Source organism: Phyllobates terribilis, unplaced genomic scaffold (genome assembly GCF_046119375.1).
Source record: "Phyllobates terribilis strain yellow unplaced genomic scaffold, ASM4611937v1 Scaffold_11__3_contigs__length_659146591, whole genome shotgun sequence".
In the NCBI taxonomy this organism is placed as follows: Eukaryota; Metazoa; Chordata; class Amphibia; order Anura; family Dendrobatidae; genus Phyllobates; species Phyllobates terribilis.
The window spans coordinates 304,848,036-304,875,573 of record NW_027362771.1 but is presented as its reverse complement, the minus strand read 5'-3'; the positions used below and the strand labels follow the sequence as shown (position 1 = coordinate 304,875,573).

At 42.0% G+C, this 27,538-nt stretch overlaps 1 protein-coding gene across 4 annotated transcripts in view; it reads left to right on the top strand.

The window, feature by feature from the left end:
• The window catches only part of CHCHD3 (coiled-coil-helix-coiled-coil-helix domain containing 3), a 224,330-nt gene that overhangs the window by 28,333 nt on the left and 168,459 nt on the right, over positions 1 to 27,538 (top strand). For all 4 annotated transcript variants that reach the window (XM_073652481.1, XM_073652482.1, XM_073652483.1 and 1 more), the window contains exons 2-3: positions 6,407 to 6,521; positions 23,272 to 23,353. In XM_073652481.1, coding sequence (XP_073508582.1) covers positions 6,407 to 6,521; positions 23,272 to 23,353 — 197 coding nt within the window. The remainder of the gene's footprint in view (positions 1 to 6,406; positions 6,522 to 23,271; positions 23,354 to 27,538) is intronic.

Below are 27,538 nucleotides of genomic sequence, written 5' to 3'. Positions count from 1 at the left end.
TGGGGAAAATTGCTGCCCTTCTACCATGCGTTTTTAATGCGTTTCCGCAGCTGCAAAAACGCTGCGAAAACGCATTGTGTGCACACAGCCTTAAACAGAATATAACTCCAAGTAAATCAAACTTCTGTGAAATCAAACTGTCCACTTAGGAAGCAACACTGATTGACAATCAATTTCACATGCTGTTGTGCAATTGGAATAGACAATAGATGGAAATTATTGGCAATTATCAAGACACCCTCAATAAAGGAGTGGTTCTGCAGGTGGGGACCACAGACCACATCTCAGTACCAATGCCTTCTGGCTGATGTTTTGGTCACTTTTGAATGTTTGTTGTGCTTTCACACTCTTGGTATCATGAGACGGACTCTACAACCCACAGAAGTTGCTCAGGTAGTGCAGCTCATCCAGGATGGCACATCAATGCGAGCTGCGAGCTGTGGCAAGAAGGTTTGCTGTGTCTGTCAGCGTAGTGTACAGAGGCTGGAGGCGCTACCAGGAGACGGGGAGGGGGCCGTAGGAGGGCAACAACCCAGCAGCAGGACCGCTACCTCCGCCTTTGAGCAAGGAGGAACAGGAGGAGCACTGCCAGAGCCGTGCAAAATGACCTCCAGCATGCCACAAATGTGCATGTGTCTGCACAAACCGTTAGAAACCAACTCCATGAGGGTGGTATGAGGGCCCGACTTCCACAGATGGGGGGGTTGTGCTCACAGCCCAACACCGTGCAGGACGCTTGGCCTTTGTGCAAGGAGGAACAGGAGGAGCACTGCCAGAGCCGTGCAAAATGACCTCCAGCACGCCACAAATGTGCATGTGTCTGCACAAACCGTTAGAAACCAACTCCATGAGTTCACAGCCCAACACCGTGCAGGACGCTTGGCATTTGCCACAGAACACTGGCGCCCTGTGCTCTTCACGGATGAAAGCACTGAGCACATATGACAGACGTGACGGAGTCTGGAGACGCTGTGGAGAGCGATCTGCTGCCTACAACATTCTTCAGCATGACCGATTTGGCAGTGGGTCAGTAATGGTGTGGGGTGGCATTTCTTTGGAGGGTCGCACAGCCTTCCATGTGCTCGCCAGAGGTAGCCTGACTGCCATTAGGTACCGAGATTAGTTCCTCAGACCCCTTGTGAGACCATGTGCTGGTGCGATTGGCCCTGGGTTCCTCCTAATGCCGGACAATGCCAGACCTCATGTGGCTGGAGTGTGTCAGCAGTTCCTGCAAGATGAAGGCATTGAAGCTATGGACTGGCCCGCCCGTTCCCCAGACTTGAATCCGATTGAGCACATCTGGGACATCATGTCTCGCTCCATCCACCAACGTCTCGTTGCACCACAGACTGTCCAGGAGTTGGCGGATGCTTTAGTCCAGGTCTGGGAGGAGATCCCACAGGAGACCATCCGCAACCTCATCAGGAACATGCCCATGCGCTGTAGGGAGGTCATACTGGCACGTGGAGGCCACACACAATACTGAGCCTCATTTTGACTTGTTTTAAGGACATTACATTAAAGTTGGATCAGCCTGTAGTGTGTTTTTCCACTTTAATTTTGGGAGTGACTCAAAATCCAGGCCTCCATTGGTTAATAAATTTGATTTCCATTGATGATTTTTGTGTGATTTTGTTGTCAGCACATTCAACTTTGTACAGAGCAAAGTATTCAATGAGAATATTTCATTCATTCAGATCTAGGATGTGTTATTTGAGTTTTTTGAGCAGTGTATTTATTTTTTTATTTTTTAACATTCTTTACGGTCACACTATATAAATCTATGCCGTTTGCATGGATTTATATAGTGTGACCAAGTTGTCAAGCACTTTCCAAGTGTTGCTAAAATTGCTTGGAAAGCGCTTGACAACCCGCCTGCGGAAATGCATGTTAAAAACGCTTCACATCCGCTTGTCCCTGGCAGAAAAAACGCATGTATAATCCGCATGCTTTTTTTTCTGCCAGGGAGATGCAGAAATGCTCAGGAAAAAATCCTGAGCATTTCTGCATCGTGGGCACATAGCCTAAGCATTTAAATGATATTGTCAGTCTCTGACATTTAAATGGAGTGGTAGCCGTTGCTTGCTTGTTCCAACTCCCATCTGGCTCCTACAAAGCGATCGTGGAGTACTGATGGGTCACCAGGGCATCCAGGGGCCACCATAAAGTCTCTGTCCCGACATTTTTTACTCCTGTAAAGCCCACATTGCCGGTAGATAATGGCTGTCATATGCAGCCATCATCTGCCTCTAACAGCAGTGTGTATGGCTGATCTCCATCTTCTTCTGAGAAGTTGTGACAGTGGCATTGAGGTCGTTCCATTCTATGTGTCCATGGGTTGCCATAACAGCCGGGGATCTGCTTAAAATCCCTGTGCCTGCCATGACTGTGCTCCTATGAAAACCAGCTGGTGTTCATAGGAGACTGAAATTCACCATGTACTGCAATACATTTGTATTGTATTATATAGTACAAGCAATAGGACAATTGCAGGTTCAAGACCCCCTAATCGATTAAAAAGTGAAGCAGTAAATTTAAGAAATGTAAAAAATTCAAACCAACCCCTTTTTTCATATTAAAAATACAGACTTAAAAAAATAAACATATCTGCTTCTGCGGTATCTGTAAAAGTCTGGTTTATCAAAATAATAAATTAATTAGCCCGTATGGGAAAATTCATAAATAGGAAAAAAAATCAATTCAATTGACTAATGCAATAAACAAACATCAAAGTGTTGTAATTACCCTAAATTGGTCCTAATAAAACCATAAGCTCAGAATGTGTGTAAAATAACAAAACATACACACACATTTATATATAGATAAAGAAATCATATGATATATATTAGTAGCAATGCCAGGTACTCTAGGGTTAAGTCCTCGCTCTGCAGGCTCGAACTAGGTGTACCTGGCTAGTTCTGTATTTAACCAGGCTAGGTGTTCATTTAAGTTCGTCATCTGGGCGAATGTTGTCCAGAGTGGATTTATTTTGGAATTGAAGAGAAGGACAAGCCAGAATCTCTCTCTAAGAAAATACTACATAGGCCGTGTGCAGAGAACGGCAATTGTCAGTGGTTGCTATGGAAAATTGCTGTTGTGTTTGACTGACTAGCTCAGCTGTGTATGAGTAGCTAGGGTCTGTCTTTGCTTAGAATTTTATTTTTCTACTGTGCACCCTGTGGAAATACACATCACATTGTTTTGACAAAAGAATCCTGTGCCTGTGTGAACGCTACCTAATGCCTGCCTGAGAGCGTGAATCCCTACAGTTGGTGGATGAAATGCGGGTGTGAAGTCCCAGAGAGCATAGCCGATTGTAGTTTAAAGATTGAATGTCTTTGAATAAAAGCAGCTACAGCATTGCAAACAGTCTGAAAGCATGGATGATTTTGTTAAGCAATTGGTACAGGCCAGTCTGCAGTTGCAGCAACAGCAAACTCAACAGGAGACTGACTAACAAACGTCTGATCCAGAAGTTTCAACAGCAGCAGAGGTTAATGCAGAAGCTTCAGTAGCAGATGGCTTTTTCGGCAGAAATTGACTGGGCCAGGGAGATGGCACCACCTGCCTGCCAAAGTGAAGGTAACCGGGTGAGGCTAATGGTACGTGAGGCCTTACAGAAGATGACTCTGGAGGATGATGCCAAGGTTTTCCTGACTGTTTTTGAGAGGGTGGCAGACAGAGTGAAACTGCGTCTAGAGCAGTGGGCAGAGGTCTTGGCTCCATACCTTAATGGGTAACCGCAGAACGCGTACTTCGACCTTGCCCTGCCCGATGCCAAGGAGTACGACAAGCTGAAGGCGGAAATTCTGGAATGTTAGGGCGTCACCGTGTGCAGTGTGTGCACAACGGGTGCACCTCTGGCGCTACCGAAGGGAAAAAGCTCCCTGGTCCCAATGTTCGACCTGTTCACCTAGTGCTAAAATGTCTGTAGCCCGAGATCTGCTTTCCAGCACAGAAGGTGGAAAGAGTGGTAGTGGACCGATTTACCCACTCATTACCAGAATCTGTGCAAGGCTGGGTTGCCCAAGGAGATCTTGTGAGCCTCGTAGAAGGTTACTTGGCCATGGAGAACTCCATGAGCAATCAAGAGAGCCTGAGGTGACATTTCTGGGAGATGCAAAAGAAGGGTCCCAAGTCCACATTCTAAGGGGCGTACAAATACTCAGGAGAGGTCAGAGCCGGGTTCGAAGGGTACATTTCATACCATTGTCTGTTGGAGGTGTCGAGTCCCAGATCATACAAGTGCTTCTCACTAAATTAGAATATCATCAAAAAGTTAATTTATTTCAGTTCTTCAATACAAAAAGTGAAACTCCTATATTATATAGAGTCGTTACAAACAGAGTGATCTATTTCTAGTGTTTATTTCTGTTAATGTTGATGATTATGGCTTACAGCTAATGAAAACACAAAAGTCATTATCTCAGTAAATCAGAATAATTGACAAAAAACACCTTCTAAGGCTTCTGATTCATTTAAATAGGTCCCTTAGACTGTTTCAGTAGGCTCCACAAGCATGGGGCAGACTGCTGACTTGGCAATGTCCAGAAGGCAGTCATTGACACACGCCACAAAAAGGTCATTGCTAAAGAGGCTGGCTGTTCAGAGTGCTGTATGCAAGCATATTAATGGAAAGTTGAGTGGAAGGAAAAAGTGTGGTAGGAAAAGGTGCATAAGCAATGGGATAACCGCAGCCTTGAAAGGATTGTTTAGAAAAGGCCATTCAAAAATTTGGGGGAGATTCACAAGGAGTGGACTGCTGCTGGAGTCATTACTTCAAGAGCCACCACACACAGAAATATCCAGGACATGGGCTACAAGTGTCGCATTCCTTGTGTCAAGCCACTTATAACCAATAGACAACGCCAGAAGCGTCTTACCTTGGCCAAGAAGAAAAAGACCTGGACTGTTGCTTAGTGGTCCAAGATGTTGTTTTCAGATTAAAGTAAATTTGGCGTTTCATTTGGTAATTCTGGTCCCAGAGTCTGGAGGAAGAGTGGAGAGGCCACAATCCAAGCTGCTTGAGGTCTAGTGTGAAGTTTCCACAATCGGTGATGGTTTGGGGAGCCATGTTATCTGCTGATGTAGGTCCACTGTGTTTTATCAAGACCAAAGTCAGCGCAGCCGTCTACCAGGAAATTTTACAGCACTTCATGCTTCCCTCTGCCGACAAGCTTTTTGGAGATGGAAATTTCATTCTCCAGCAGGACTTGGCACCTGTCCACACTGCCAAAGGTACCAATACCTGGTTTAAAAACAACAGTATCACTGTGCTTGATTATCCAGCCACCTCAAAGCCCAAGAGGAAAAGTGCAGGGGGTGTAATCAGCCGGCTTGAGTGACACCATTTAAACTTCCCGCTACAAACTCCTTGCTTGTTAGCTCAGTTAGAAGCCAACATTCCGGATGTCCAAGTAACAGCAAATTTGTCATCTTTCCAAAGACAACACGACCGGAAATTGGTACACAAATAGGGGCAGTTTCTTGGAGTTACTAAGTCACACTCATGTCATCAAACAGGAGCCTCCTGCTCAGGTCAATTTAAGGCCCTGGAGGTAGTCTCAGAGGACAATACAGAACTGGTCATGCCCCCTCAGTCAGTTTTGGTGAAGTGGCCCCTTGTAGGAATCGTTTGTTGGCAGACAGTGCCTAGCCCTCAGCTTTGGCAGAGGGAGAGGGTATGTAGCAATGCCAGATAGACTACGGTTGAATCCTAGCTCGGCAGGATTTTTTTTTAGGTCTGCATATAAACAGGCTGCGTGTTAATCTAAGTCAGTCAGCTGGGGGAAGCTGACCAGAGTGTATTTGTGTTTGGACAGGGCTGTGGAGTAGGTATAAAATGGACCAACTCCGACTCCTAAAATGTATAATAAATTGGGTACAGCATTTCAGTGCAGTTTGTGGGGAATATTATTTTCCTAAGAATTTTGGTAAGTAATGAAATGTCCTATTCCTGATCTAAGGGTCTAGACTTTTAGCTAAGATGAATCTGTGCTACAGTAAATTTATCACTTAAACATGAGCCATGTATGAGGGAGTCGTGCATGGCTGGTGGATAAATCCTACCTGTCATATCTGTGTAGGTCTGACTGCTACATTCCCAAATGAATACAGCTATTTGAGTCAATATGCCTTTAAAAAAACAAACAAACTGTGAGATCTGATGAGTATGTTTTCCAACCAGTTTAATGTATCTTGTTGCTATTATGTAGTAAAAATGTTTTATTTGTGTAAGGTTAGGTTCTCTCTAGCATTTGGAACTGTGGCAATTCTGTTGTGGTATAGGAGGAGAACTCTGGCAAGAATTGTATCCGTCCCACAATAGACACGAATGGCACGAATGGCACTAGGCAACACCTTTTATTTTATTGATGCTTATTGCTTTTTCTTCTTTTGTTATTAGCTCTCTGAAAATGTTATCAACCGTATGAGAGAATCTCCTTCTCCCAGAGCACCACCACCACCAGCTTCACAGCCAAAGCTTCCCGCTGAGCAGCCCATATCCAGTAGCTATGCAGGTATGTATATAGCTAGTATTTCCAGCATGTTCATGGTAAAGTTCTTGGTTCACAGTGATGTCACATAGGGGCCCTTCCCTCTATTCACACCATTTAGGGAGCATTTACACATCCATGTGCTAACCATTTTATTTCTTTTATCAGGCAGCATACAGACCCACTAGATACATCCTATTCTGATCCTCCACATCTGTTCAGAATAGGACGTGCTGTCAGTTTCTTGGATCTCATTTTTGAATCCGTCATTTTCATGAATGTGTGAATGGATCTATGAATCTATATGGGTCAGAGTACTGTCCGATTAAAAAAAAAAAAAAAAAAAAAAATCTGACAGCACTTATATTTCACATGGACATGTGAATGCACCCAGAGACCAATGGTGTCTAAAGTTTAAAAGTCTCATGCCTTGTCTTAGGAACCCTGGGTTATGACTAAGTTCACTTACTATTATAACCGCTACAAAATTACAGGCATGCTGTCTCTTCAAGAGTGTCATGCTGGGTGATCTAATATCAGTGTGTACATTTTATATTGAATGATGTGTATGAGAGTTGAAATATCAGAAATGTTCTTATTCTCCATATTCAATATGTTAACATTTTTTACTTGAATGTGACTCCCGATCGACCAGAGTACCTCGGTGACTGCAATAAAATAAAGATTACATGATAACGTGTGAATGCCCCTTTGAGGTCTTTTAGACAATATTGGGGACATAAGGTATTACGTGACCAAAAATATGCAAACATAAGTTGTATTAAACATTTTTTTTTTATAAAATAAAAATCTATAAAGATAATAAAGATGTCACGCACAGAGATTCATCTGGACAGTGCCTTGTCCTGGCGATTCACATGCTTATCTTTCCCTGGATGATTGAGGAGAGCAGACTGCTTTTCGGGGTTTTAGCCCTGCTGGAGCTCCTGTATTTCTAAACCATGGAGTATGATTAACGCTGGTATAGGAAAGCCACACATGGTATATGGATAATGAATGAAAGCAGGGACATGGCTTGATTTTATGATCGAGTGCTCCAGTCTTCCTTAGAATTGTGCAACATCCAGTTAATGTCTAATATTGTCGATTTTTTTATGGGTTTGATCAGCATGTGTTCTGCTAAGTGTCTGAATAGAAATGACATGTGCATAGATGTCAGTAACCCAAGAAACACTGTTTGATTTGAGAGGCTGAAGAGCTGATTTCTTGAGCAATAGAGAAGCCTCTCACTTTCCACAAATAAGAAGAGTCTTTGGATTTGGAGGACCTGCGAGCTCTTCTAAAGAACTGTTTGCCAAACTACTCATTGTTCCAGAGAAGTGTTTCCTTAATATTTGGTATGTGCAGCTGCCGCGTTCTATACAGACTCACATCAGGCACACATTGTAACGCTTCCCATTGCTTTTTATTCCCCATATGTTCTTCTGTGTAACCACACAGACGGCAGCCACTCAGAATATCCGAGAGGCATCTGTACTTTCCATGCTGAATGTAGAATTAGTTTGATCTCCTTCTGTAAGGCCTTATTTACGGCATTTATGAAAATGTGACCTTTTTGCAGTTTTGGCAAAGTTTGTGGCTTATTGAAATGCTTTCTCCCAGTTTTTTTTTCTTCATAATACAGTATATTAGTAATGTCTTTTCTCGGTTTTCTGTGTATAATATTGGCTATATATATTTGTTTGACAGCAATTGATTAAATGATGTTTCTTGACGTCTGAGCAGAGAATGGATTATACTGCTCTATTTCTTCCAGTAAAATGATGTAATCTTAATTGGAATCTCCAAATGTAGATGTGAACTGAGCTTTGCATCAAAACAAATGTATTCCAAAAAAAGTCCAAGGACATGTTAAATATTAAACACAAATAACTTTATTACTGAAAAAGGAAACCTTAAAAAACATAAACCCAAAAAGACTTGATTGAGCATAGTCTCGGAAGTGCACAGAGTGCTGTTAATACTGTGATTGACAGCCATAAGGAAGAAAGGACATGACGAAACATTGCCGTATAGGACAACAGAGACATGGACCTACCTGTCTGGAGGAAGCTCAATGCAGCAAGCCTTGAAGGGAACCTGTCACCCCCCCTGGGCGATATCAGACCTCTACTATGGCCATACAGGGTATAGAAAAGTAAATCTATACTTACCTGTATGGCCCATAACAGAGGTCTGATTGCAGAGAAATCTGGTTTTATAAAGTCTGTTTTCCAGAGGCTTGGTGTCACAGGGCCCTGTGACGTGCAGGGAAGGGGAGTGAATATGGTAATTTAGCACAGAGGCGGCGATTTAGGGGAATAGTAAGCAGATAGGAGGGGTTTGCTTGGCGTCCCCCGGACTCCAAGCCTCTGGAAAACAGACTTTTATAAAACCAGACTCCTCTACTATGGGCCATACAGGTAAGTATAGATTTACTTTTCTATCACCTGTATGGCCATAGTAGAGGTCTGATAACGCCCAGGGGGGTTGACAGATTCCTTTTAAACTAACTGACGACCTGAAAACATCAACACCATTTCCTGTTAGTTTTAGTAGTTTTAGTCATTGGCAGGTATCACATCAGTTACACTGTCAATTGGCTCATGTGTTCTGAGACAAACCCTTAAATGGAATCTGTCAGTGGGATCTAACCTCCTAAGGGTAGACAACATAAAAACTTGCATTGTGCTAGGCCGCCCAGTGTGCCCACGTTTAGCCGGCACGCAACCACATGTATGGAACTCCCACACTTGCAGTCAGTCGCCCACCGCTTCTGGCATCTGAGAATTTTACTATTGTGCATAGAGTGACTGCAGGCTTGTACCAGAAGGCCAGATAACCACTTTAAAGACCCCTAAATATTTTGTATAAATCCCATCAGCCTGTGTACCTAGAAGTTTACTTCACCGATGTCACTTGTTACATTTTCTGTTAAAGTTTATGGAAATGTGTTTGTCTCAACTATTTCACAAAGACTTATTAGTTTAATATTATCTCAAACTTGGCTAAAATTAGATGAAACAGACTTTGAGGGGATCCTGCGTGCATTGCCTTGACTATAAAGTTTGTACATAATGAAGATGACAAAAAATCTAATAAAAACCCAAGCGGACATCAATATACCCATATTGTGTAAGTCTTCACAAAAACATCTGCAATGAAGTATTATATACATGCAGTATGTGTGTATATCACCAATTGTTATAAAGCTGGTAAAATCCACTACTAATATCTGTATGCAAGAAAGCAGAAATTTTCTTTTGTGTTACTGGTATGGCCAATTCTGTGCCTCCCTTTTTTTTTCTTCTCTTTAAAGAGGACCTTTCACCACATTTTACATGGTGAACTGGTCACATGGTAAAGTGACTGAAGATCTGAGTAATACATGATATTAGCTTGCAAACTTTATATGCTAATTTTCTCTATAAGCAAGGGGGCATTACCAGAAATTCTTCTTTGGGGGTGTTAACTTTTCCCACTTTATGATATTGCCCAATTATAAGCAACAAGTATCTTGCAAGAGAAAAAAAAGAAAACTCCCCCAGAGTATGTGAGAATCTGCTTTCTCTATGTAACCTGGTAATACTCATGTCAAACACCTATAACAGCCAGCGACTGCTATGCAGGTGGGTGGGGGGGGGTGAAGAGCTGAGTTGGCTGTCATTACAAACACCGCTCTTCCTGTAACCCAGGTATCTGGGAATAAAACTACTGTGCTTGAAATAGATGCAGAGCGGTCTAATGAACGCTGTTTGCAAACTACACTTCTCATCTCATAGCATGACATCTCTGCATCAATTCCAGGTACTGGTACATTATTAACCAATACCTGGTATAAGTACAGAGTGTTTTATGTGACTAACTCTGCTCTCTCACTACAGCGCTCATCTCACAGCACTGTCTTGCTGTTAGATAAGAGGTGAAGTGTGCGATAAGCACTCCTCAGATACAGTGCTCTGCATCTATCCCAAGCAATGTGCATTATTACCCTATGCCTGTGATAGATGCAGAGTAGTATTTGCAATGACACTCTCCTCCAGTTCTGATATTCTTTGGGTGTTTTTTTTATTTTTATATATTTTCTTTTCCCCCTGCACAATGACTCCTGCTTATGATTGGGCAAAGTCATACAGGGGGAAAAGTAACTGCCCCCAGAGAAGATTCTCTAATAAACTTATTATAGTGGAAAAACTCATATAAAGTTTAATATCTCTACAACATAGATGAGAAATGAAACATAATACTTTTTATTCAGCTCTTCAGACACTTTTTATGTGCAAAACGTGCTAAATAATGACAGTGGTGAAAAGGTCTTGTATAAAAATCCCCAGTATATTTATTATATTGCAATAAAGCCCGATAATAAACACTTTATTTTTATTTCTCTGCGATGTCGTATGGTTGCGTCTTCCTGGAGTAGAAGAATGACATAGCTGTCACTGATATTTCTTATCAAGATCCAAAAGCTCATATATTTCTCTTCACTTTTGTGGAATTCATAAACGCGCTTTGTCTTCATGTGGCATGCAATATCCAACCGTGACACATTGTGCCGTCCTTATTAGGTGGCACACAATAAAATGAAGATTATTTGCATATTATGCATCTCAAATTGGAATGAAATAAAGAAGCAGATGAATCCTGAAGGAGCAATAAAAGCAGATAATAAAGTCTCGCCTTGATGCTGGTAATGCTGCAGGTCACCGTACTGTTTGTAACTCTGCTTTCTGACTTAATATTTATGATTATTAGTGTGGTGTTAAGACTTTTCTTTTTGACATCTTCATTAACTTTTATGTCTGCCGCCCTGCCAGCTACTGTATACCAGCAGATGGTACGGTCATAAAAAGACTTTAGGACTGCTGTCCTTTATCGGGGAGTTCATGGATGTATAAATTCAGTGCAAATTTGAGCTGTAAATAACCCAATGTTTTTTTTGGTCTGTTTACTATTAAATGCTTAACCCTTTCATGACTAGGTGATTTTCTGTTTTCAGTGCTTTTGTTTGTTTTTACCCTTGCTCTTCTTTCAAGAGCTTTAAAAAGCAACTTTAGTTTTAATTCGATACAAGTAAAAAGTAATTATGTGACATATATTATCAGAGAAATTTGCTGCTTTCTTTCTGATCATTCATTCTCAGTTCAAGTGTAAAATCTGTGTTCAGTGAAGACAGATTGTTACATTACTGAAATTCTATTTACTGTAGATTGGAGGAGCTCTGCCTCTAATTCCTTGTTCCTCCTTTTTACATAGAATCTTATCAGTAGTAACTGCCATCTCCTATCTCAGTAATGTAACAATCTGTCTTCACTGAACACAGATTTTACCTGTGAATTGAAAATGTTCCAAATGAATGATCAGTCCTGATTAGTGTTGAGCATTCCGATACTGAAATATCGGGTATCGGCCGATATTCGCGGTATCGGAATTCCGACACTTAATTCCGATACTTTTACAATATCGAATACCGGAATCGGAAGTTCCCATAATGCATGAGCTCTGCAGTGTCTGTGAAGGATGACAAGTTGGATGGCAGCGCGATCCAGCCTGTCATCAGAATGCCATCCCAGCGGGGGAGAATTCTCCTGATTGTTTAAAAGCCGGCGGGCGGTAAAAAGCCGCCGGCTTTTAAACAATCACACAGCCCCATACTGCTTCCCCGCAGCCTACCACCCCGATCCTCCGCTCCCCTCGCCACCTCCAATCCCAATCGTAAATTAGGACCGGGCGGGGAGCGAAGGACCCGGGCGGGGAAGCCGGCAGTGAAAAGACTTCACCGCCGGCTTTCCCGTTCTGTGCTGCGCTTTCCCGCCGGTTATTTCAAATGAACAGCTGAGGTATCAGGTGATGCTGATCAGCTGTTCATTTGAAGTCGCCGCGGTGCCCTCAGAGGGTTCATGTGAGTTCATGCTTGACTGCATTGCATGAACTCACATGAACTTTCCCACGGCCGCACAGGTCAGCCTCACCTCCCAGACCATCAGACCGGTCATGATTAGTGTGTGTGCGGGTGTCTGTGCGTGTGTGTGCGATGTCTGCGTGTGTGCGGGGTGTCTGTGCGATGCTTGTGCGGGTGTGCGCGGTGTCTGTGCGTGCAGGCAGACATAGGCCGATGTGACACTACTACTCCCATCGGCCTATGTCTGTCCCCGGTCCACTCGTGCTAGCAGGATCAGCTCGATGGGAGCAGTAGTTCCCATCAGCCTGATCCTGCTATTTAAATTGCCCTACTGTGTCCCCAATAAATTTTAAATACATGTCATTGGTGGCCAGTGGTTACCTACAATAAATTAGTTCATACATTACCTGTCCCCGCCGATCGCCACCTAAAATAAAGTAAAAAATAAAAAACTACACCTATACTCACCTAGACACCTAATTCCCCGAAGCCATCGATCTCCTGTTATAAAATAATAAACCACAACCTTATCCTTACCCCTCCGTAGTAGTCCACGAGTGTCCCACGAAGATCTCCAGTTTAGAGCAGCCACATAGAATGTGACCGCTCTGAACCGCCGCCGCCGCTAGAATGACGGGGCCGTAAGGGTTCACCGGAGTTCAAGCAGCGCTGTTCCGGTTAGCTCCTTTACGGCCCTGCTGTATCGTGAGAAATTCCCACGGTACAGCACTGCCGTAAAGGAGGTCTCCGGAGCAGCGCTGACTGAATGCACTCCGGTGACCTCAGTCAGGGGCTCCCGCTGCCGGGAGCGGACGTGTTCCCGGCAGCGTGAGCTTACCGCAGCCATGCACAGCTGTCACCATCTCCAGATGTGACAGCTGTGCATGGGAGATCAGCGCAGGAACGTGGACAGGTAACTATTATTTTTAGTAAACTAAGAATTAAATAAAATGGTCTGTTTTATTTCAAATAAATTATTTTTTTCTGGGTGTAGTGTGTGTTTTCTTTTTAACACTTTGTAGGTTAGTAATGGGGGTGTCTTATAGACGCCCATCATTACTAACCTGGGCTTCATGGCAGCTGGCGCTGACATGAACCCCACCACTATTACCCCCTGCCACCGCACCAGGGCAGCGTGGAAGAGCGAGGCTAAGTGCCAGAATTGGCGCATCATATGGATGCGCCATTTCTGGGGCGTCTGACGGCTGGTGTTTCTAGCCTGGGAGGGGGCCAATATTCATGGCACCCTTCCTGGGCTATTAATATCAGCCCCCAGCTGTCTGCCTAGCCTTTGCTAGCTATTAAAATAGGGGGAACCCCACGTCATTTTTTTTTTTGGGGGGGTCCCCCATTTTAATAGCTAGTAAAGGCTAGGTATTCAGCTGGGGGCTGATATTAGTAGCCTGGGAAGCTCCGTGGGTTTTACCCCCTTCCCAGGCTTCAAACATCTGCCCCAGCCGTCTGCTTAACCTCCGCTAGAGACTAAAATTATGGGGGATCCCACGCCATTTTTTTTTTTAAATAAATCCTTTATTTTGTCATTTAGTGTTATTTGAGGAGTTAATAAAGATGCAGTCCCTAAATTATTATTTATTTTTTAATTAATTTTTCCCAAAACTTTTGACGTGGGCTTCGCCATATTTTTGTATGCCAGCCAGGTACAGCATCCAGCTTCTATGAACGCGCCATTTTCCGGGGCGGCTGCAGACTGCAATTTTCAGCGGGGGGGGGGGGGGCAGAAAGCTTGGGCCTCCCTGCGCTGCAGATTCCATCCCCCAGCTGCCTAGTTGTACCTGGCTGGACACAAAAATAGGGAGAAGCTCCACGGTTTTTTTTTTTAAATTATTTCATGAAATTCATGGAATAATTAAGAAAAAAAGGGCTTCCCTATATTGTTGTGTCCAACCAGGTACAAATAGGCAGCTGGTGGTCGGGGGCAGCCCGTTCCTGCCTGCTGTACCTGGCTGGACACAAATATAGTGCAAAGCCCCACGTCAATTTTTTTTTAATTATTTCAGGAAATTCATGAAATAATTAAAAAAAATTTATGTGGGGTTTCGCCCTATATTTGTGTCCAGTCAGGTACAGCAGGCAGGAACGGGCTGCCCCCAACCACCAGCTGCCTATTTGTACCTGGCCGGACACAACAATATAGGGAAGCCCTTTTTTTCTTAATTATTCCATGAATTTCATGAAATAATTAAAAAAAAAAATACGTGGGGCTTCGCCATATTTTTGTGTCCAGCCAGGTTCAACTAGGCAGCTGGGGGGCTGGAATCTGCAGCGCAGGGAGGCCCAAGCTTTCTGGGCCCCACCCGCTGCAAATTGCAGTCCGCAGCCGTCCCGGAAAATGGCGCGTTCATAGAAGCGCCATCTTCTGGCGCTGTACCCAACTCATCCAGGGCCCTGGTGCGGTGGCTCACTGGGTAATAAAGGGGTTAAGGCCAGCTTGGCATTATCAGCTGGCCCTAAGCCCGAAATTCATGGGGTCACGCCAATATTAGACATGACCACCATGAATTTCTAGTAAAGTATTTAAAAAAAACACAACACCCAGAATAAAGTCCTTTAATTGAAATAAACACACAATTCTTTATTGTTCTAAATTAAACCATACTTACAGTCACGCCCATTCCAGCTGAAGCCAACGATCTCCTGCAATAAAAGTAAAATAATAAAGCAACCTCATCCTTACCTTTCCATGGCTCCCACGACAGCTTCAGCTCTGCTACATCGAGATGACAGGCTGGACCGCAGCAGAACGCTGCCATCCAGCCTGTCATCCCGCAGACACTGAGAAGCGCAGGCATACTTGCACTCCACAGTGTCTGGCTGTGACGGCATAAAGATGAGCCGAGGTCATGTCCAATGAACTCAGCTCACCTCATGCACGTCACTGACAGCGTGGGAAAATTCTCACGCTGAAGCGCTGAGTGCAGGAGAATTTCCCCACGCTGTCAGTGACGTGCATGAGGTGAGGTCATGTCCAATGAACTCAGCTCACCTCATGCACGTCACTGACAGCGTGGGAAAATTCTCCTGCACTCAGCGCTTCAGCGTGAGAATTTTCCCACGCTGTCAGTGACGTGCATGAGGTGAGATGAGTTCATTGGACATGACCTCACCTCATGTATGTCACTGACAGCGTGGGAGAATTCTCACGCTGAAGCGCTGAGTGCAGGAGAATTTTCCCACGCTGTCAGTGACGTGCATGAGGTGAGCTGAGTTCATTGGACATGACCTCGGCTCATCTTTATGCCGTCACAGCCAGACACTGAGGAGCGCAAGCATGCCTGCGCTTCTCAGTGTCTGCGGGATGACAGGCCGGATGGCAGCGTTTTGCTGCGGTCCAGCCTGTCATCTCGATGTAGCAGAGCTGAAGCTGTCGTGGGAACCATGGAAAGGTAAGGATGAGGTTGCTTTATTATTTTTCTTTTATTGCAGGAGATCGTTGGCTTCAGCTGGAATGGGGGTGACTGTAAGTATGGTTTAATTTAGAACAATAAAGAATTGTGTGTTTATTTCAATTAAAGGACTTTATTCTGGGTGTTTGTGTTTTTCTTTAACTTTGACTATGGGGTTAGTAATGGGGGTGTCTTATAGACGCCTCTCCATTACTAATCTGGGCTTGATGTCAGCTGGCATTATAAGCTGACATCAACCCCAGCCCTATTACCCCACTGCCACCACTACAGGGCGGTGGGAAGAGCGAGGCTAAGTGCCAGAATTGGCGCATCCTATGGATGCGCCATTTCTGGGGCGGCTGACGGCTGGTGTTTCTAGCCTGGGAGGGGGCCAATATTCATGGCACCCTTCCTGGGCTATTAATATCAGCCCCCAGCTGTCTGCCTAGCCTTTGCTAGCTATTAAATTAGGGGGGACCCCACGTTATTTTTTTGGGGGGGTTCCCCCATTTTAATAGCTAGTAAAGGCTAGGTATTCAGCTGGGGGCTGATATTAGTAGCCTGGGAAGCTCCGTGGGTATTACCCCCTTCCCAGGCTTCAAACATCTGCCCCAGCCGTCTGCTTAACCTCCGCTAGAGACTAAAATTAAGGGGAACCCCACGCCAATTTTTTTTTTAAATAAATCCTTTATTTTAACACTAAATGACAAGTACAGTAATCAACACTGTCACTGTACTTCATATATATGTGACTGACATGTTTCTATCTATCTAATCTATGTATGATTCTCTATTCCTTCTATTCTAAATTGTCGGGTACCGCTGCTGAATTGCCGGCCGGCTTTTTTAAAGAGACGGTGCACGAAAACACTAATATTTTTTTAAATAAATCCTTTACACTAAATGACAAGTTCTGTAAGCAACACTGTCACTGTACTTCTTATATATGTGACTGACATGGTTCTATCTATCTAATCTATGTGTGATGCTCTATTCTTTCTGTTGTAAATTGTCAGGTACCGGTGAATGCCGCTGATGAATTGCCGGCTTTTCGCATAATACATTCTACATTATTCTTAGTTGTTTTACTTCATGTAGAATTAACCTACAAGGAAAGAAAGGGTTTATTTTCATTCCGATATTTGTGTCCCATTGACTTGCATTGGTTTCCGGTATCGGAATCGGCGATATCCGATACTTTTTGGGTATCGGCCCGATCCAATCCGATACGATATTTCCTGATATCGGAAGGTATCGCTCAACACTAGTCCTGATGGAGAAAGAAACAGATTGCACTCATAAGAAATGTAGCAAATTTTCTTATTTTCAGATGTGCTATTGATTTATATAATAATAATTAAAACGATGCTTACTCTAACTTTTTTTTAATTCTCCATCCACATAGTTATATGAGGGCTTTTTTTGTGTGGATGAGTTGTAGTTTTGAATGGAACCATTCATTTTACCATTCCGTCTATTAGAAAATGGGGAAAAAATTCCACGTGTGGTGAAGCTGCAAAAAAAACCAACCTGCAACTCTCCAATTGTTGTTGGGTTTCGTTTTTCCTGTCTTTGTTTAGTAAAAATGACTTCACAAGAATCTCGAGATCAGCACAATTATGTTATGATGATGCCAAACTTTGTATGTTTTTATTTATTTTTCTTTATATGAATGATATGGTGAAAATGGAAGCTCATTAAAAATATACACATCTATCCATATATAACTTTTATTTTTTATGCCATTTTTCAAAGCTCTTAAAGGAGTTGTCCAGTCCTTTTTTTTCAATTGCCCCAATGTATTTAGCATATGCCCATAAGTGTTTTTGTAATTACCTTTTGTTTTATATATTGCTTGTGTGCGGCGCTATCGCTGGCTGCTCACAGGCATCTCGTGAACCCCGGCAGCAGCCGGCTCTGACATCCGATGTCAGATGTCAAGCTGATGGCTGTTGTCACGTCAAGTTCCGGCAGCAGCCTGTGGTGACTTACTTCTGCTTTCCACGGTGAGTGATGCGCTGTGAGCGGGATTACCACGTGCGTCACACCCACCATCCACCGCACGCTCTCCCTCTCCCCATTCATTGGGAAAACGCGCGGTGTATGCTGGGTCTGACACGCGGGGTAACCATGCCCACAGCCCATCAGCCACCGCAGGGACAGCGTCACTGATGTCACTCCTCACTTGACGTGAAATCGGCAGAAAAAAAATCCGGCTGCCGCCGGGGGTCACGTGATGCCTATGTGCGGTCCGCTGTAGCGCCGCTCACAGGCAGTAAAGACAGCCAAAGGTAATTGCAAAAACACTTATGGGCACATGCTAAATACATTGGGGCAATTGAAAAGAGTACTGGACAACTTAACATTTTTGGATGATGGGATTGGATTTTGCATGGCGAACGGATGTGTGGTTTTTTTTCGTTTTTTTTTTTATCCTCCCATTCTGGTATTTTAGATTTATTTACCGATCTCGTGAATTTTTACATCTCGATAGACTGTACTTTTACTGATGTGGAGATGCTATATATATATATATATATATATATATATATATATATATATATATATATATATATATATATATATAATATTTTTTACTTTATTTGTTAGCACCCTTAGAAGATCGATTGAACGATGTACTGCAATACCATAGGAATGCAGTATAAAGTAAACATCATGGTTTCCTATGAAAGCCAGCCACAGGGTTGTGTTCAAAGGAGCACTGTCATAAGAGGGACGGGGGTCTTCAGCAGACCCCCCGCCTGTCAAGGCAACACATTGGCACCTTATGATCATACCACAGGTTGGCCAGGGAGCGTGTGGAATGGCGTACCTCCCGGTTCGTGCTTTATAAATGCCACTGTCAGAGTGACACTGGCATTGAAGTGGTTAATATCAGTGTGCGGAGTTTGGCTCCTCCCGCTGCTGTTTAGAGAGAGAGATGATGACACAGCCATTACCGGCCAAGAAAGATGGGGACCCGACATTTGACATAATGGTACATTATATGTTGGGAAGAGGTTAAAGAGTCTGTCGATTCAGTTGCTCCACGTCAACAGAGTAGATATTCTTCTGGGCTGCTCTGCCGACGGGGGTGTGACTGTCCATGTCTTTCTGATTGACAGCCGGCTCTCCGCAGTTAGGCAGCAGGGAGACTGCTGGCAATCATCATGACATTGGCAGTTGCGCCTGTCAACAAAACAGAGCAGAAGAGAAGCAACGTGATGTCAGCGGAAGTTGCTGAGTTGCCAGCAGGAGCCGTCTGCGTGTAGTTCTGTACCTGTGTGAGCGTCACATGATCAGGACAGATTTTATCTCTTCCAACTCTACCACTTACTATTATGTTACGGGAGGTAGGTAGTTAAGGCAAAGTAAGAATAATATGTTGCTGTGATGGTTCGGATACAGGAGCTGTGCCCATTCCATCATTGGTGGTTGGTAGCTGTTAAATAGCAGATTCATCAACAACTAGGATCAGGGATAACTATGATCCTGGCTGTTTATCCTCTTAGGTGTTCTGATAAGCACTGACCACATCATCCAAGTGAGTAGCCATAGAAAAGGGGCTTCCTCTGGCATTCATTGGCTTTTACTACCCAGGTGGTGGTAGGTTTTTTTTTTTTGTTTTTTTTTATGTTTTGGATACTCAGCTTATGGACCTGTAGAGAAGCAAGCACATTAAGCTGACAGATCGGCATTAAAAGCAAGATGTATTACAATCAGGCGTGCAATACTACCGCAAAGCCTGGATATGTATAGTAGGTTCCTGGTTTATTTGTGGTCCACTTGATCGCTGCCTGCTAAAGTGCTTCTTAGCTGTTGGTTGGAAGAGATCTGATGGATTGGTCGGTATGATATTTATATGTCCGTTGTTTCAAGGTTTTCTATTAGTCCTTTAAGGTTTATTTAAACTCAAGTATGCAATCTCGTGTGTAACGTGCTGAGAACATTTATCATGTAGGGCTATAGTTTGAGGTCTAATGGAAAAATCTGTTTTTTTTTGATAAATGCTCCAAACTTAACTTTATTATACTGTGCAAACAGGAAATGTTAAATTTCCGTGTCAAGAATTAATGGGATTATGTGCTTAGCTTTTTTCTTAATATCATTTTCTCCAAGGTCTGCGGCTCTTGGAATTATTAATTTTTTGAGACCTCATGAAAATCCCTCAGGGAACTTCTAGTAACTACAATATATTAGGGAAATGAATTCCATGTAATAGCATTGTGATGCCCAAACTGCTTTCATATTCACTAACATCAGCAGCTTGTAAGTTTTATGTCCAGAAAGGTACGGTTTTTAATGATTTAAGGTTTATACTGTATCTATAATGATTGACCCATATTTGTTACATGTTTTGTCATTCTGTTTCTTTAGGTCTCATGCAGATGAGGGTATAAACTATTTTTGATCAGAGAGCACACTGATGGCACACTGACCCATGTTATTCAGTAGTGCTATTTAGATAATTTTTTTTTTAATTCATGGTCCGATTGTCCATAAGGAAAAAATCCGCATGCACTGCTTTCTTCCAAGTCTCAGATGAAACTCGCCTATTCAAGTCTATGAATGTGTAAAAACAAAAACGAATCCCACGCGAAACATCCCACTTGCCTCCAATTTTACAGATACGTTTCTGTTATAATCCTAGGGAACTGTATTTGATCATGTACGTTTTTTAATGTAGTTGTATGAAAACCGATCACATACGGATGTCACATGGACGTAAAAAACGAAAACGTGAACGATGAAACTTTAGAAAAAAATTGTCTGAGTTTTCTGGATGAAACTTGGATGATTTGTCATACACTTCTGCAGCCACCCATAAATTGTAGGTTACTTTTTCTAACCACTTTTATAAATGTAATATTGATTTGCTTTTACCTGAATTGGCAATGGCGGAGGTCATCTGCAGAAAACCTCATCAGTAGGATAGTCATTTTATTTTAAAAGGGTTTTTCCAGACACAGATATTATTGAGACTACCCGTTCTTAAATACTATATTCCCCAGTGTAAAATAAAAATAACAGATACTCTCCTCCCACACTGGCGGGGTTACAGCTCCAAACTATGATATTATGGGAGCGTGGACAATGATTCTCAGTCCGTGAATGATTGGGAAGTACAGGTAGATGGAGGGAGAGCAGGACACAGAGAGAGTGCTGTGGTGACACTTAGTCCTTGACATTAGAGTGATAGATTCATTTATTGTAATGTAATCTATTATGACTTATTGCTTCACTGCAATACCCTGAGCCTTTGTGGAGCCAGTGTCAGCCCCTGCAACATTATTGACCGCAAGAGAGCCGCAGTATAGCGCATACTAGGAATGTTACTGGGAAGAAACTGTGTGGGTGGAATTTATCCATCTTGAGAGTATATAAGAGTCTCAGCATGGTGCTTTGTAGGTGAAGTAGGCAGGCACTGAGGGATGGAGTTTGTGAGCTCTGAGACAGATACAGCTTTGCCTCTTGGGAAATGTAGTCCAGAGGGAAGGCTGGTATGAAGTTCAGGATGTAAATAACAGACAAAAAGCATGGCTGAAGAGTAGATGAAAAGAATAATAAAAGTAATGGGAGTTTGGGGATTCATTACAGGGACAGTCTGATTGTTTTTTTTACTTTAATTTATTTTGTTCCTGGAAAACTTCTTTAATACAGTGTGTATATGTATGCATTCATGCATGTCTATGTCTACATGGTAAAAATATACAGTGGTGGCCAAAAGTATTGGCACCCCTGCAATTCTGTCAGATAATACTCAGTTTCTACCTGAAAATGATTGCAATCACAAATTCTTTGGTATTATTATCTTCATTCAATTTGCTTGCAAGGAAAAAACACTAAAGAGAATGAAGCAAAAATCAAATCATTGATCATTTCACACAAAACTCCAAAAAAGGGCCGGACAAAAGTATTGGCACCCTCAGCTTAATACTTGGTCGCACAACCTTTAGCCAAAATAACTGCGAACAACCGCTTCCGGTAACCATCAATGAGTTTCTTCTTATAATGCTCTGCTGGAATTGTAGACCATTCTTCTTTGGCAAACTGCTCCAGGTCCCTGATATTTGAAGGGTGCCTTCTCCAAACTGCCATTTTGAGATCCCTCCACAGGTGTTCTATGGGATTTAGGTCTGGACTCATTGCTGGCCACCTTAGAAGTCTCCAGTGCTTTCTCTAAAACCATTTTATAGTGCTTTTGGAAGTGTGTTTTGGGTCATTGTCCTGCTGGAAGACCCATGACCTCTGAGGGAGACCCAGCTTTCTCACACTGGGCCCTACATTATGCTGCAAAATTTGTTGGAAATCTTCAGACTTCATAATGCCATGCACACGGTCAAGCAGTCCAGTGCCAGAGGCAGCAAAGCAACCCCAAAACATCAGGGAACCTCTGCCATGTTTGACTGTAGGGACCGTGTTCTTTTCTTTGAATGCCTCTTTTTTTTTTCCTATACACTCTATGTTGATGCTTTTTCCCAAAAAGCTCTACTTTTGTCTCCTCTGACCAGAGAACATTCTTCCAAAACGTTTTAGGCTTTCTCAGGTAAGTTTTGGCAAGCTCCAGCCTGGCTTTTTTATGTCTCGGGGTAAGAAGTGGGGTCTTCCTGGGTATCCTACCATACAGTCCCTTTTCATTCAGACGCCGACGGATAGTACGGGTTGACACTGTTGTAAACTCGGACTGCAGGGCAGCTTGAACTTGTTTGGATGTTAGTCGAGGTTCTTTATCCACCATCCGCACAATCTTGCTTTGAAATCTCTCGTCAATTTTTCTTTTCCGTCCACATCTAGGGAGGTTAGCCACAGTGCCATGGGCTTTAAACTTCTTGATGACACTGCGCACGGAAGACACAGGAACATTCTGGTCTTTGGAGATGGACTTGTAGCCTTGAGATTGCTCATGCTTCCTCACAATTTGGTTTCTCAAGTCCTCAGACAGTTCTTTGGTCTTCTTTCTTTTCTCCATGCTCAATGTGGTACACACAAGGACACAGGACAGAGGTTGAGTCAACTTTAATCCATGTTAACTGGCTGCAAGTGTGATTTAGTTATTGCCAACACCTGTTAGGTGCCACATGTAAGTTACAGGTGCTGTTAATTACACGAATTAGAGAAGCATCACATGATTTTTCAAACAGTGCCAATACTTTTGTCCACCCCCTTTTTTAGGTTTGGTGTGGAATTATATCTAATTTGGCTTTAGGACAATTCTTTTTGTGTTTTTTCATTGAAGACAAATTAAATGAAGATAATAATACCAAAGAATTTGTGATTGCAATCATTTTCAGGAAGAAACTGAGTATTATCTGACAGAATTGCAGGGGTGCCAATACTTTTGGCCACCACTGTAGTGGCAAGTATTGTTGAATATTTGTTTTAACTTCTCATGATTTTTGATTGCGTGCGCAGATACAGTGAATTGTATACAATCACTGGTATAATTCTGGCCTCATTTACTTATTAGTTGATGAAGAAGAACTCCGGAGAAAAATTGCAGAGGAACTGGCTTTTGAACAAGCAAGAAGAGCATCTGAGAATCAAAGGAGGTTTGTTTTCTGTTTTGAATTATTGCTCTAATAATTATTTGCCGCAAAGTTGGATCACTTCCCCCTCTTACATAATAGTATTACTTTTTATTCATACAGAAGTACAGTTACAATAAAATATAGATAATGTTTCTGCTTGGGTCATATTTTTATGTAAAAAAAAACTATAATCAGATATATCAGTACTTTACTAAAGAGAAATATCATATAAAGTGAAAATATACAGTAAACATGATATTTGGCATGTAATGAAACCAATAGTACCTAGATGAGAGAGCAAACATTCAAAGCACTGCGGGGAATCCCGTGAAAATACCTGGCATGTAAACAGTCTAGTTATCAAAAATAGCCCATAGCCCAAGGTGTCAAGTAGCCCAGATGCGTGTTTCTTGGTAGCTTCATCAGGGGGACTAGCTAAAGGTGAGCAAACTGGTGAATGTGTGTGTGTGTGTGTGTGTGTGTGTGTGTGTACGAAATTGTTGGTACACTTCTGTTAAAGTATGACGAACCCTTGAAACTGACACAAGTAATCTTCAATTTAAATTTACTGTATAACAACTAATGAAAATCAGCCATTGCTTTTGAATTGTGGCTAAACATAAAAAAAAAAAACTAATTAAAATTGCCTGGACTAAAATAATGGTACCCCTAGAAAAGATCGACAATGTGACCATAGGGACATGTTCAGCTAAGGTGTGTACTGTAATTAGTATCACACATTTTAACAAACCTTGTAATCAGTCTGAAGGGTGAAAAGTGGTCCCTGTGCTGTTTGTTATCATGGTATATACCACACTGAACATGGACCAAAATAAGCAGAGGAGAGAGTTGTTTCAGGAGATTAGAAAGAATTTTATAGATAAACATGTTAATGGTAAAGGCTATAAGACCATCTCCAAACAGCTCGATGTGCCTGTTACTACAGTTGCACATGTAATTCAGAAGTTTTGAGGTCTATGAGATTGTAGCAAACCTCGCTGGGCATTGCCCCAAGAGAAAAAATTTCATTAGGTGCGAAATTTCGAACCGTAACAAGATATTACTCTTTAGGCAGCTGAGGGGCTGGAGCAGAGCTGAAGACCCTATCCACAGTACTGCTCACAGGCCTGCCCCGATGCATGAACAGCTTATTGCACACAAACTTCTAAAGATAATTAAAGAACAACCAGGCTGCAGATTTTTACAGTAAAGGTATCAAGCCTTTAGGACAGCTCCTTTATGCCCATACATTTAGTTTACCATGCCTGATTCTGATGATAGGTTCTCTTTAAAGATATATTTTATACTTCTTGCATTCTGTCCATAAAGAGCTCTTATCATTTCCTGACGATCATTGGCAACGGTCCATTTCCTCTATCTGTTGAACAGGGTTTGATTTACATTCAGCTGTTCTCCTTTTATTACTAGAAATGCTCCCTATTGTAAAAGGTGTGATTTATTTGGCCAATAAAAGTATATTGGGAAATTGCTGATAATGCAGAATATATAGAAGGAAATATTCTATGAAGACTTAAGTCTTCTGAATCGTCATAGAGTTGGCTAGCAATGAGGAAGATCTTGTAAAGTGGCCAAACTACAAGGTCCTAAATGTATATTTTGTTTGGTGTCTTATGTGAAAAGGATGCCTGCTATTTGGGTACCCTTGACCAAGGACAAAGCGTTTTTGTTACTATTAAAAAGCATCTTTTGCTTTGGGTGTGTCTGGAGGGTAGTGATATATTATCATGTAACCTTTCTAATTCTGCTTAAAAGTCCATGCAAAACAAAATGTAGGGATATTCTGGTTATAAAAAAAATTGTGTAATTGTACTTCTGATTTGTTATATTTCTACGACAATATTTTTTGCCTTTTTTAATTAGTCTTTCCTTTTGTGATTTTTATTTTTTAAAAATGTTAATGTTTGATAAAAGTTAGTCCTGATGTACTAGTAATAAAAGTGGCTCTTTTAAAGCTATCCAGTGTCCAGATGTGCCAGAGGCATAACACCCAGTTGCTTCAGAGGCTTCATACTGATTGGCAACATTTCTCTAGGTTGATGCAGAGAATGACTTGGCAGAGGCAGATGGTGCCATGCATCATGAACCTTTGGAATGGTAATGTACATCTGGTCAGCAGGGTACAGCTGCTCCATTAACTTCTGCTGGAAAATAAGTGCAACAACCTTGCAACCCTACTGGAAAATGCCAGCAATAGAGATCAACCAGCTATGAAGTTCACATCCATATAAAGAAGGAATGTGTTTTTATTTCAGAAAGGCTGTAATTAGCCAATTGTAAATAAATGAATCTAGAAAAGTCTTCAGCTTCTCAATACTTTTAGGGTGTGTGTATGGAAACATTCTGAAAACGGCATGGTTACTTTTTCATCAGGGTCCAACTGGACTTCATATCAGGAAGCAAAACTTTCAAAGGACATTACAGCCATTCTGACTTGATCATCATCAAAGTATGAGATCTCTTTAACCACTTTGTGCCAGAGCCTGTTTTTGCATTCGTGACCAGGCCAATTTTTTCAATTCTGACCACTGTCACTTTATGAAGTAATTACTCTAGAACGCTTCAACGGATTCCCCTGATTCTGAGATTTTTTTTTTCGTGACATATTGTACTTCATGATAGTGGTAAAATTTCTTCAATATCACTTGCGTTTATTTGTGAAAAAATCAGAAATTTGGCAAAAATTTGGCAATTTTCAAACTTTGAATTTTCATGCTCTTAAATCAGAGAGACATGTCACACAAAATTAGTTAATAAATAACATTTCCCACATGTCTACTTTACATCAGCACAATTTTGGAACCAAATTTTTTTTTGTTAGGAAGCTATAAGGGTTAAAAGTTGACCAGGGATTTCTCATTTTTCCAACAAAATTAACAAAAAACATTTTTTTAGGGACCACATCTTATTTGAAGTGACTTTGAGGGGCCTTTATGACAGAAAATACCCAAAAGTGACAACATTCTAAAAACTGCACCCCTCAAGGTGCTCAAAACCACATTCAAGAAGTTTATTAACCCTTCAGGTGTTTCACAGGAATTTTTGGAATGTGGAAGAAAACAATGAACATTTAACTTTTTTTCACAAAAATGTTACTTTAGACCCAATTTTTTTATTTTCACAAAGGTAACAGGAAAAAATGGAATACACAATTTGTAGTGCAATTTCTCATTAACGCACTGATACCCCATATGTGAGGGAAAACCACTGTTTGGGCACACTGCAGGGTTCGGAAGGGAAGGAGCGCCATTAAACTTTTTGAATGTAAAATTTGCTTGAATAATTAGCGGACGCCATGTTGCATTTGGGGAGCCCCTGATGTGCCTAAACAGTGGAAACCCCCCACAAATGACACCATTTTGGAAACTAGACCCCTTAGGGAACTTATCTAGATGTGTGGTGAGCACCTTCCACCCCCAGGTGCTTCACATAAGATTATAATATTGAGCTGTAAAAATAAAATTTTCACATTTTTCCCACAAAAAATGTTTTTCATTCCCTAATTTTGCATTTTCATAAGGATAACAGGAGAAATTGCACCATGAAATTTGTAGTGCAATTTCTCCTGAGTACGCCGATACCCCATATGTGGGGGAAAACCACTGCTTTGGTGGGTTCGGAAGAGAAAGGAGCACTATATTGGCTGCGATAGGTTGCCGACACCATGTCACATTTAAAGAGTCGCTGACATGCCGAAACAGCAGAAGCCCCCACAAGTGATCCCATTTTGTAAACTACACCTCTCAAGGAATTCATCTAGGGAAGTAGTGAGTATTTTTTAATTTTTAAATTTATACCATTGGGCAGTGAAGAAAACATAATTGTATTTTTACCACAAAAAAATATTTTACCCTCAGATTTTACATTTTCACACAGGGCAATGGGTAAAAATGGTGCCAAAATGTGTCACACAATTTCTTCTAAAAGTGGCAATACCCCATATGTGGCTGTATCGTACCGCTTAGCCATACGGCGAGATCTCGGAGGGACGGAGCGCTATTTGACAATTGGAGAACAAATTATTGTAGATTAGGCATTTGGATTTGGGAGCACAAAATTTTCTGAATTTATTTTGGGGGGGGCAAGGGCCATTTCATTTTTCCAGAGCCTTTCTGCTACCAGTAACTTGGAAGTCCCTTATATTTTTAACAGATGACGGACCTGAGTGGGGACTAGCTTTTTTTGAGG